At 41.2% G+C, this 12,727-nt stretch overlaps 2 protein-coding genes across 4 annotated transcripts in view; one reads left to right on the top strand and one right to left on the bottom strand.

Moving 5' to 3' along the window:
• The window catches only part of LOC126176001 (nuclear pore complex protein Nup50), a 37,214-nt gene extending 35,084 nt beyond the window's left edge, over nt 1-2,130 (bottom strand). The window contains exons 1-2 of the mRNA XM_049923117.1: nt 2,015-2,130; nt 1,591-1,812 (exon numbers count right to left, since the gene is read on the bottom strand). Coding sequence (XP_049779074.1) covers nt 1,591-1,773 — 183 coding nt within the window. The 5' untranslated portion in view covers nt 1,774-1,812; nt 2,015-2,130. The remainder of the gene's footprint in view (nt 1-1,590; nt 1,813-2,014) is intronic.
• LOC126176000 (PHD finger protein 21A-like) overlaps nt 2,074-12,727 on the top strand; it is a 120,276-nt gene continuing 109,622 nt past the window's right edge. The window contains exons 1-4 of one of the 3 annotated variants that reach the window (XM_049923114.1): nt 2,074-2,137; nt 2,264-2,507; nt 3,493-3,525; nt 3,623-3,688. In XM_049923114.1, the coding sequence (XP_049779071.1) occupies nt 2,430-2,507; nt 3,493-3,525; nt 3,623-3,688 (177 nt within the window). In that variant the 5' untranslated portion in view covers nt 2,074-2,137; nt 2,264-2,429. Of the gene's footprint in view, nt 2,138-2,263; nt 2,508-3,102; nt 3,278-3,492; nt 3,526-3,622; nt 3,689-12,727 lie in introns of those variants that run through there. The other 2 variants (XM_049923116.1, XM_049923115.1) reach the window with 2 other exon arrangements.

Raw genomic sequence — 12,727 nt, 5'->3', positions numbered from 1 at the left:
TTGTGTCATGTTTTCTACACCACTCGTAAAAGTCAACAACTAGTATCGAATACTCCTCTTCGTCCTGCTACCAAACATAAGTGCAAGGTTGTTACAATGGAAAAAACAAACAATACAATTTATGACATAGGTTTATTCACATGCCAGTACCACAGAATAAAAAATAATTATATTTATGTTGATAATTTCTTAATAAAACTATGGAAAATCTGAGATGGAATAAGACAAAATTATGACAAGGATATAGTTGTTACTCACCATGAAGCAGAGATGCTGAGTCACAGATGGGCACAACAAAAAGACTGTCAGAACGTTCACCAACATTAACTGTCTGGGACAGCATCCCAGAGAGAGAGAGAGAGAGAGTGTATAGGTCGACTTTCTGCCACTCTTTTTATTATTCTTATGTGTGACTCAGCACCTCCACTATATGATGAGTAGCAACTATCCTCTCATAATAATTCTGACATGTGAAGTTGTTAAAAAGGATGCACACTGAGTTTAAAACACATTATCATCTGTGAAAAGGATACTGATTCTTAATAAACAGTTTATTGTAATTTACTGAAGGCTATCACTGCTGAGGCTCTGAGCACACTTTAGGAACTAAGCGAAGACTAACAAAAAAACAAGATATACCTGTATATAGTTTCAGTGCTGCTCAAACAGTCTCTAATGAAGCATCACTCAAGTTCAGTTCAATGCACAATCCACTAAACTGATTGACTTTTCACTCATTTTGGGTCATTTTCGTTTCATGTAGGCCTAGAGCTTGTAAGTGTTTGGGTTCCAAGTCAAATTTAATGTTTTCTTAAAACAAATCATCATAATATTTAGGTTTCAATGAGTATCAAACACAGTTTGAGCATTAAACTCTGACAATCTTTACACCCTTTCTAAATGCTCATGAAAAACGTAAGATCTGGTTTTGACAAGTATTTTCTCTCATTCTGTACTTCAACAATACGTCACTGCAACGGAAAGCTTTGGAAGTTTTAATAGGAATTGTTTTTACTATATTTGATTGCTGATGCTAGCCCTACAGTTTTTGTGAATACAGCTCAATAGAAGAAAGGCAGAAACTAATATTGTTATTTGGCAGAGAGTGTTAGCAGAGCAATATTACAATGATACATGCATACAACACTTCCAATGTTTCAGACTTCCTAAACTGGTAGTTACAAAAATATTTCGCTACAGTATTAATTTGATATCTTCTACAGAAGAGAGGCAGACACAAAGTACAAAGCATCTGGCTTTTCTGTTAATAGCTATCCGATATTTTAAGTTATTACAGTTTTACAATGTCTATTTCTCTGAAGAGTAAAAACTGTTTCAGAATCTACTGGATATAACTTCAAACTAACACACTTATTTACATGCCATTCAGTAAACCCAAAATATCAAATGTTTGGACGTAATTAATACTAAGATTAGCCAATAAAATTTGTAAACACACAAAGCTGAAAGTATATTGCAAACGCAGTTAAAAAATCATAAGAAGCATCCACACATCTTCGTTGAAGACGCAACTGATTCTTATTCTGTTAACAGGTAATTAATAAAACAGATATGTTTATATCATCTTACCGTTTTCGGCGGTGTACCTGAAGAACTATAAGGGCTTGATGTTGATCTACGTTTAGCCTGTCTTATTACTCGTGACTGAAGGGTACTGTCATCAGCTTTGCGAAATGTTCCCGCTTCTTCACGCTTGTCTTCCTTATCCCAGTTATCATGGTTTAAGTCCGAAGATGCAATTCGTTTCGCCATTGTAACAAAATAAAGACTCCACAGATTTTCCTTCAGCCTCTGTTTTCGATTAAGGAACCAAAAATGTAAATAGGAATCACACACCCGCCAGAAAACACAAGTTTTTGAGGTTATGTTGTGTGCAAGAATCGAAATTTCTTTTACAGTACTGACAGTCAACTCACAATAGCTACATTTAAAACATTAAAATTTGCATTTAATAATATGCAGTAACCAACATGCATATGTAATCTTTACGTACCACTTTTTAACCTTTCGTGCTCCGTATCACAACCGACAACATTTTCATGACGTAGTCGTTGTCGGCAACGTACTTACACATCACGTCGCCACAAAACTTGGTTCTCAGGCCGATCGCTAAAAGGTGTAGTATTTAACGTCTTTACTTAAATAAAAATAAAGTATTAATAATGTTTTACAATTTTTATGATATTTTAAAATGTAAAATTATCCCACCGAACATAAAACAAACATTTTATTCTAAAACTAGGACGGCGCACGACTATGCGTCGATTTCTTTATTGTGTGCTTCGGCATGCCTACCACTGCCACCTTTAGAAAGCACTCAGGCTGGCGGTGTGGTGTTGCATCGCGCCGACTCGGAAGACTGATGTGTTCATTTAAAATAGTGAGTGATTTTGTGTAGATACGTGAAAATGGAAGTGTCAAAAGCATTCCAGGCAGATATTAGGCATATCCAGAATCAGCTCAAGATTGCTATCCTGAATCATCAGGTAAGAAATGAAGTTTTATTTGAGCTTCTTTACTTCGCTAAGCTGTTTTCCGGAAAGTCAGACACAGGCGCACTTGCTGAACTACGTCTTCGCACTTCTTGGTGATAGTTCGCAATAAACACAATGAAAAACATATTCAGCCGCGAGAAAGTAATGCGCGCTCGCTGATCTGTACACTGTACATTAATACAGGAGTCAATTTCTGTCTGTTTAATCGTTGTTAGCTGCGGAGTAGTTTGATTTCTATGTGACCGCGTAGTGCACTCATTGAAGCAAGATAACTAGAAAACTTACTGCCCTGCATAACTCTGCGTCTTATTTGAAATAAAGTCGTGCGTATTTGGATATTTCTCATTAGTATCCTGTCGTTAAAGTTATAAGTTGGCGACACATGGTTCTGTTACAGTAGGAGTCATGACTAAAGAAGGTACTTTTCGAAACTTTTGGAATATGACGACGCCTTGAGGAACAACTAAGATAACTCGTGGACTCCACTTAAAACTTTTATAAACATATCTGAGTTAACAAACGGATGTTTAGTAGCCATCAAGGTCACATTCAGCCATCTGTAATAAGATTGCAGAAGTTTGAGGAATAGAAGGACGCTACACAACTTGCTCACAGTGCTACGAATACAATATAAGTAACATATGAATGAAAGTAGTGTGTCCATAGTAGATCTGTGTAAGATGTGCAGTGTCTAGGAGATAAATGTCAAACACAAGCTTCACGTTAGTTCTGTGTAAAGGAAGCACGCGACGTAAAGTGCGGTACTCAACGTTACTTTACCAAATTTTAATTGACAAGACTATAGTTATCAGTCCTTAACTTCAACTTTTCATCGTGTAATGCATTAGCATAAATTGTATCATTTGTTCTTTTTTGTCATGTATTGTAGTTACATTACTGTCTGTGACATTACACCTTTTTTGTTTTGCTTTGTGGTTACTTGTCTACGTTGTCATTAATAAAACGCTGTTTGCAGGTGATGGTGAAGAAGAAAAATGAAGATCCAACCGTAAGTTTTTTTTAAATAGTTTTAAACACATTTTTTAAGTACGAGCATTAGAGAACGCCTGAAAGTAATCGAAATTTCAATGTTTATTTTTTTTCAGAATATCCATATCCAGGTGCAACTCCGTGATGCTCAGAGGCACATCATATCTCTCGGTGAAATACAGGTATGTGTGATTTATGTGGATTTTTTTTCCATAAACGCCTCCCAAAACATTGTAAGTCGTTCGCCCGACTTACATCCCGTATAGTTACAACGATGATTACAAAAGTACGTTATGTATGCCTCAGAAGAAACAAATATTGTGCAGTCGTCATTTCTGCCATACTGAAATATTCACACACAAAACGTTCTTGTCTTTGTAAATCTTTATGTAAGGAGGTCTGCTGTAATTTCAATGCAAAAGATTAGTGCTCTTGTTCACATTAACAATTGAATGCGTTGACAGTAACAATAGTGATTTATATACTGGATGCCAAGGTTGATAAATACAATGATAGATACGCTTAGAACCAGTGGATTCGATGTTGGGGTTGTATGCAAACGACATAAACGCAAATTGAAAGTGTTAAAGCCGACTAAGCGAGATGAATTATAACTAACGTTATTTACCCCAAGAATACTGGCTAAAGAACGCATGTATTTGGAAAAATGGTCATATGAAGAATATTCTTGAACGTGGTCACAAAGCCAGGCAACAGGTCCGCAACGCCCGCGTAGGATAATGTCACAACAGCCAATGCTTTTTGTCTTTCGTGTTTAACCTTCTCTCTCTCATTTTCTTGCAGTATCTGTCTCGACTTGTGCGGCAATTCAGTGGGATACATACCGCAAATACGAAAGATTCGAGCAAAGTGGCCTTTAAATTGATCGTCGTACCTTACAGTCGTCATAATCTCATAAACTCGTTTTTTTGGCAACAATTAACTCCATTCTGAAGTTGGCGTCAAGGAATCACTAGAACGGGTTGTGCAGGTATAACAACTATAGCTTCCCGCAGCGTGAAACGTCGAGAATATGCCACCCCGAACCCCCACTATACAATCGCATGTGAACTTTGCTTCCTATTGCGGCACTTACGCAGAACCGCTAAATTCATGCTTGTTTCCAATGAACCGTACATCCTACTAGATATGCATATTTCATTGAACGGCAGCTGAAGGCATTTGGCCTTTCTTAAAGCAATTCTGGCCAGACGCACATGAGTGTGGTGTCTATTTGAAAGTCCCGAAAAGTGTCAATAGGGTGCGCAGTACTTAATCAAGGTGCACCTCCAAAATACCATGCAAACTTCGAAAACCGCGCTCCGTTTCCTGCGCATGGGACCATACGTTCTGGTCTGTTCTGCGCAACTTTCTTAAGTAAGCGAGAGAATGTAGTAGGGCGCAGAATTTGATTTAGAAGACAGTTGTATAGTGCATTGTTATACCATAAATAAACTGTCAAGAAAAATGTGAATTCTCCTTTGTTAAAACATCTTACAATGATGTAGAAGTGCTGTAATTTTAGACTCTGAGCGGGAAATGATCTGTGCGCTTCATGTTCAGACATGTTCTCAGCGATACTTTCCATTCTACTTTAATCCTCTAGCGGTTTTGTTTTCTAACGATAGGGTCTCGGGTTCTACCCAGATAAATATTATATTTGAGCGAAAGATGAATCGTCAACGATACAGGAGAAGCGAAAACCCACTACTGTTTCCTGCAAAATGTTGGGCTCTTCTTATAGACTAACGAATGGCGACAGATTTGGTCGTGCAGATGTGGAATGGAATTTACGTACTGAATAGCGGGGTTCTACTGACAAAAAAAAAAGGTGATCTGAATGACTATGATTGGGGAAACATTCCGCCACACGCTGTCAGTGATTCACGGAAATACTAAATTCAGATTAATCGATTGGTGTTTGAGGAGATATTGAGAGATGACGCGTCGGAGACTTCATTGGATGTGTAATCGGGAGGAGTCGACTTGAAATCTCCTCTCGGCCATCCGGATTTGCGTTTTCCAATTTTTCCCTGACTGATTTCAGGCGATTCTTTCACTAGCTGGCACATCTGTGAAGCTTTGCCGTACTTTCTTTGACATTTGAGCTCACCACAAAAAGCTTACTGTTGCCCGCGCCTGGTTAGAGGGCGACAGATTGAAAAAAAAAAGAAACGTCTGGACACTGTACACGTTTTCATTTTGATACTTTGTTCAGAGGTCTCACAAATGTTTTAATACCCATAAAGGTAGAACGAGCTGCTAGAATACTGTGACTAATCACAGAGCCAAGGTCTGTACTCCAGATTTTCAGGCAAATACATGCGGAAATGGCAGAGATGGGTGTTGGAGGATTTAGAGTTCCTAACATACAACCACGGGCGTCCGCAGAAGTTTATCCAAATGTGGGCAAGACTCGAAAATTGGTTATTTTTATATAAATGAGTTGGTCAGTTTCTAGACGTGTCATGCCACAAGAAATAAATTTTGTAAGTGATACAGAAAAACATGTCACATCTCAGAAAATTGGTTGCCCACTCATTCTAGAAGTAAGTATTCCAGGAGGGAAGGGGCCGGGGGGCAGGTGCCCCTTCCCTCACCTTTGCTGACGCGTATGCTTGCAACCAAAGGAAACTTCCATATGTCAAAACCGGAGTATAGGATATGTTTTTATTTAAACTCTGCGACAGAAAAAAGTGAAATGTTAGTGGATGGATAAGTGTAATCGTTTACTTTTATACAGAGTGAAGTGTTTGACATGTGCAGTCGCTGCCTGTCGCATGCGTGATGTTACAATGCGTGTGCGGGGAATGTACGTGCTTCGTGGGGATGGCAATGTAAACGGCCTTGAATTTCCAGTTTTCTTGTGCTTCGCTGAAAAGTTTCGTTCAGAATACTGAAGAGTGTAGGTGTTGGTCGTTCCGTGCACGTGGTTTCTGATAGAGCCTCATGTTGGGGTGACTGTGAGCGACAGAACCTCGCAGGCACTCTCGCCTACCAGGTGGCGTTGCATCTAGCGAGGTGAGCCTATAGAGGGCACAGCTGCCCACGTGCGGGACAGTGAGTGACAAGGTGTGTCCCCCCCACTCCGCTCCGGCGAGCAAACCCCGCTGCGAAGCGATCGGGGGTGCAACGATTGTCCCAAACCAAAACTTCCCGCACGCCGCTGGCGCGCTTCAGCGCGCAGTTTTTTCAGCACTGTGCTGTATACGAATGCCGTCGTTTGTTTTCACAAAAAGAATACTTTTTGTACTAATCGTTTTCCCAAATTGTTGTGGTCTTCAAGTCCAGAGACTGGTTTGATGCAGCTCTCCACGCTACTCTAACCTGTGCAAGCTGCTTCGTCTCAGAGTAACTACTGCAACCTACATCCTTCTGAATCTGTTTAGTGTATTCATTTCTTGGTTTCTACGGTTTTTACCCTCCTCGCTTCCTTCCAGTACTAAATTGGTGATCCATTGATGCCTCAGAATGTCCTACCAACCGATCCCTTCTTCTAGTCAAGTTGTGCCACAGATTTCTCTTCTCCCCAATTCTATTCAGTACCTCCTCATTACCTATGTGATCTACCCATCTAATCTTCAGCATTCTTCTGTAGCACCACAGTTCCAAAGTTTTTATTCTATTCTTGTCTAAACTATTTATCGTCCATGTTTCACTTCCATACATGGCTACACTCCATACAAATACTTTCAGAAAGGGCTTCCTGTCACTTAAATCTGTAGTCAATGTTAACAAATTTCTCTTCTTCAGAAACGCTTTCCTTGCCATTGCCAGTCTACATTTTATATCCTACTTCGACCATCATCAGTTATTTTACTTCCCAAATAGCAAAAATCTACTACTTTGTACTTTCTCTCAATTTCCTCAACATCACCTGATTTATTTCGACTACATTCCATTATCCTCGTTTTGCTTTTGTTGATGTTCAACAAAAGCAGGACACTATCCATTCCGTTCAACTGCTCTCCCAGACCCTTTGCTGTCTCTGACAAAACTACAGTGTCATCAGCAAACCTCAAAGTTTCTATTTCTTCTCCGTGGATTTTAATTCTTACTTTTTTTTCTCAATATACAGATGGAATAACATCGGCTATAGGCTACAACCCTGTCTCACTCCCTTCCCAACCACTGCTTCCCTTTCATGCCCCTCTGGTTTTTGTACCAATTGTAAATAGCCTTTCGCTCCCTGTATTTTACCCCTGCCACCTTCTCAAATTATTAGTCTTCATTCACCTTGTTGTTGCAGCTCAGTTTTTGTCCGTATTTGCTGTCCAGTATACAGTGTAAACCAGAACTTCGCCTACAAACTTTTAGAGATGGTAATATGGACCAAAACAAGGAAACCAAAGTCCAGTAAACATGGTCCCTAAAATGTGCATATTATGAACAGTTCAATAGAAGAGATGTTTTACAGTAGTGGAGATGAACAGAAGCCCCTAGACCTTAAGGTACTCACTTTAAAGCCTATGTTTAATAGACTTTTTTTCTTATTTTGGTCCGTAGTAGCACTTTTGAAAGTTTGTTGGCAGAGTTCTAGTCCACCCTGTATACATATGGAAATACTGTTTCGCCCTGAGCGAACAAGAATTATTCTTATTTAACAGCCAAACTGTTTCGGTTAAGTTTCACTATCGTCAGTGTGTTGATTTTCTTACTATCACAGACTTGTATTTATGTGGCTATCTGACATGTTTTCAGTGCAGCTGATATGTTGCTCAAGTTTGTCATTTGTTGTTTCTGCTTTTTCATGCCTCTATGGGTATGTAAAGTTTGACATACAGTGTGTGCAAGAAAGCAGACTTCACACGCCTTCTAGAGGCATGAAAATGCGGAAACAAAAAATGACACACTGCAGCAGAATATAAACTGTGCTCAATGTCAAAGAGCCACATAAACATCAGTATGTGATAGTAAGAAAATACTCACTGACGATGGTGAAACTTAGCCGAAACATTTTTGGGTATTAAACAAGAATAATTTGTGTGTGCTCAAACCACAACCGTGTTTCCGTAATTATACAGGGTTATTACAAATGATTGAAGCGATTTCACAGCTCTACAATAACTTTATTATTTGAGATATTTTCAAAATGGTTTGCACACACGTACAAAAACTCAAGTTTTTTTAGGCATTCACAAATGTTCGATATGTGCCCCTTTAGAGATTCGGCAGACATCAAGCCGATAATTAAGTTCCTCCCACACTCGGCGCAGCATGTCCCCATCAATGAGTTCGAAAGCATCGTTGATGCGAGCTCGCAGTTCTGGCACGTTTCTTGGTAGAGGAGGTTTAAACACTGAATCTTTCACATAACCCCACAGAAAGAAAATCAACCGTTTCTTCGCTCACTGCAGGCCGACCCGTTGATTTCCCCTTACAGAGACATCCAGAAGCTTTAAACTGCGCATACCATCGCCGAATGGAGTTAGCAGTTGCTGGATCTTTGTTGAACTTCGTCCTGAAGTGTCGTTGCACTGTTATGACTGACTGATGTGAGTGCATTTCAAGCACGACATACGCTTTCTCGGCTCCTGTCGGCATTTTGTCTCACTGCGCTCTCGAGCGCTCTGACGGCAGAAACCTGAAGTGCGGCTTCAGCCGAACAAAACTTTATGAGTTTTTCTACGTATCTTTAGTGTGTCGTGACCATATGTCAATGAATGGAGCTACAGTGAATTTATGAAATCGCTTCAATCATTTGTAATAGCCCTGTATATTGGCCTGTATGGTTCGAACAGGTCCGGAAACTTTTTTTTCTGTTCTGACGTTGGCACATCAAACGTACAGTTTCCCAGCGTTTCAACAGTGCACTGAGATGATCAAACTCGCTGTCCAAGGGTGGTTTGTTTCACACAGGGAACAAAACGTAGCAGTTCCGCGTCGTTATTGCAATTGTTTTTCGTGCTGAGCGGGTGCTGGCTCTGTTACGATTAAGAATGATGGGTTGTGTATCACTCAGCGTTAATTGTTCTTCGATCCTCCAAAAGTAATGGCCGCGACGTGCCCAAAGTGACTTAGGGAAAAAAAGCTAGCATTTTTCGAATAAATGCTTCACGAAGATCTTACCGTGTCAGATTTGCATTCAGTCTCAAAAACTGTCAACGATTTCCTCTGCCATCGACAGCGGAGTTCGTCAGGATACTCGGTACTTACAATTCGGCCAACCGAAAAGAGTATCGAACGGCCTACTGAAGTCTCTTGACGAAGCCAGCGGAGGAACTCGTCCAAAGACACACACTGGATACCAATCTGACGCGACAAGACTGCGTGAAACATTTATTCAAGAATGTCGCCCCGAAAAACACTATGTAATCAAAAGTATCGGGACACTCCCCAAAACATATGTTTTTCATATCAGGTGCTTTGTGCTGCCACCTGCTGCCAGGTACTCCGTATCAGCGACCTCAGTAGTCTTTGGACATAGTGAGAGCAGAATGGGGAGCTGTGCGGAACTAACGGACTTCGCACGTGGTCAGGCGACTGGGTGTCACTTGTCATACGCCCGTACGCGAACTCCTGAACATCCCTAGGTCCATTGTTTCCGATGTGATAGCGAAGTGTAAACGTGAAGGGACACGTAAACAGCACAAAAGTGTACGGGCCGACCTCGTCTATTGACTGACAGAGACAGCCGACAGTTAAAGACGGTCGTAATGTGTAATAGGCCAAACGACGCCTCGCTTGGTGTAAGGAGCGTAACATTGGACGATTGAACAGAAGAAAAGCGTTGTGTGGAGTGACGAATCACGGTACACAATGTGGCGATCTGATGGCAGGGTGTGGGTGCAGCGAATGCCCGATGAACGTCATCTGCCAGCGTGTGTAGTGCCAACAGTTAAATTCGGAGGCGGTGGTGTTACGGTGTGATCGTGTTTTTCGTGGAGGGGGCTTGCACCCCTTGTTTTGCGTGGCACTGTCACAGCACAGGTCTACAGTGATGTTTTAAGCACCTTCTTGCTTCCCACTGTTGAAGACCAGTTCGGGGATGGCGATTGTATCTTTCAACACGATCGAGCACCTGTTCATAATGCACGGCCTGTGGCGGAGTGGTTACACGACAATAGCATCCCTGTAATGGACTGACCTGCACAGAGCCCTGACCTGAATCCTGTAGAAGACCTTTGGGCTGTTTTGGAACGCCGACTTCGTGCCACGCCTTACCGACCGACATCTATACCTCTCCTCAGTGCAGCACTTGGTGAAGAATGGGCCGTCATTTCCCAAGAAACTCTCCAGCACCTGATTGAATGTATGCCTGCGAGAGTGGAAACTGTCATGAAGGCCAAGGGTGGGCCAACACCATACTGAATTCCAGCATTACCGATGGGGGGCGCCATTTTCAGCCACATGGGCGGTTACTTTTGATCGGATAGTGTACATTGCCAAGCTATAATTTTCTTAGAAGTGCCTGGCGAACGAATAACTTACGTTGGTTTACGTTCAGCTTGGAACGCGCAAACAATCGATTGCCCCTTGGTATTCGGGTCGTTCGTGTACATCGAAGTTTACTCTGCCGTTACGACCTAGTAACGAATTCTCCAATAGTTCAGTCGAATGTTTTCAGCATTTGCTTGGACAAGAGCCAGGTTTTGAGCTTTGGCCAATGTTGTGCGGAATCCCTCGGCAACGGATCTTCACAGCCAGCTATTCAAGCAGGCAAGCCTATATCTCACGGTAAGCCAAGTGACAGTATTCTTCAGTAATTTTTGAAACTACATCGATGTTTTCTGGAACAACTACCGATTTTGTTAGAACTGCACGAAATTTATCACTGACGAAAGCACGGCCACGACGAAATTCTGCAACAAAGTAGTCTTCTTGTGGAGGTGATTGGTTGGCAAAATATTAACTGAATGAGTTCCAGTCGTTGTTGTTGAGACTTGACGAAAATTGTAAGAATAAGCTCAGCGAAAACAGTGACATGAGATTTACGTTTTTTCTCAATACTGTTTGTTGAACACTTTCTGTAGACTCGGCCAATTTGGAAGCCGTCATTGTTTTAACAATAACAAATCGCAAATTCTGGATCGATATTGTAAAATCTCTTTAATTCAATTTATGCATTCATATTATTAAGCCAGGAGATCTGTAATAGATAGGTCTTGCTGCAAGCTTTGATACTAGTTTGCCGTCGCCTAGGGGACATGTACAGCTTTGGTATGCTGTTTTGATATTAACGGAATGGAAAAATGCAAAGCTGAATGTCACCTTTAGTGGCAAAAGTCCTCCACCACCATGACTTCCAAAAAATTTGGGAGTAACTGTTGATAGAAACTTTTCTTAGAAAAAAACAGAAGACACCACAGAAAAAACTGAGATGGCGCAACAACGTCATACAGAAACTGAGTGGTATCTCATAGGGCGCGAGAGCTGCGACACCACGGCGCGATGTTCTTCCCTGGGACTTCTGTACCACCTGTGTCTCATTATTGAATGGAGCATGGGAGGAATGGTTGCTGTGTATGCCCTCGTGCATCTTATTATTGGTCCAATTTAATCATCGTGTTGTCTACAGGACCTGCGAGCTGGAAAATACTCAAAATTTACTCTGAATGTTTTTCAGTTTCCGAAGTAGGTTTCCGGGAGCTTTCGGTATCATTCTTAGTTCTGCCTCACTGAGGTGACAAATGCGATGGTACAGCGATATGCATGTATACAGATGGCGGTAGTATCGCGTACACGAGCTATGAAAAGGCAGTACATTATAGTGGAGCTGTCATTTGTACTCAGGTGGTCCATGTAAAAAGGTTCCCAGGTCCCCTGCGTGATTATGGCCGCCCGACGGGAATTGGCAGATTTTGAACGCGAAATGGTACATTCAGTTTCGGAAAACGTTAGGGAATTCAGTATTCCTAGGTCCACAGTGTCAAGAGTGTGTCGAGAATGCCAAATTTCACGCATTATGTCTAAACAGATAATGGAATGTAGTGGAATTAAGTCGGGTGATGCTGAGGGAATTAGATTAGGAAATGAGACTCTTAAAGTAGTAAAGGAGTTTTGCTATTTGGGGAGCAAAATAACTGATGATGGTCGAAGTAGAGAGGATATAAAATGTAGACTGGCAATGGCAAGGAAAGCGTTTCTGAAGAAGAGAAATTTAACATCGAGTATAGAATTGTCAGGAAGTCATTTCTGAAAGTATTTGTATGGAGTGTAGCCATGTATGGAAGTGAAACATGGACGGTAAATAGTTTGGTCAAGAAGAGAATAGAAGCTTT

Source organism: Schistocerca cancellata, chromosome 3 (genome assembly GCF_023864275.1).
Source record: "Schistocerca cancellata isolate TAMUIC-IGC-003103 chromosome 3, iqSchCanc2.1, whole genome shotgun sequence".
Lineage (NCBI taxonomy): Eukaryota > Metazoa > Arthropoda > Insecta > Orthoptera > Acrididae > Schistocerca > Schistocerca cancellata.
Note: the sequence above shows the minus strand (reverse complement) of the source record. Positions and strands in the feature narration are given on the sequence as shown.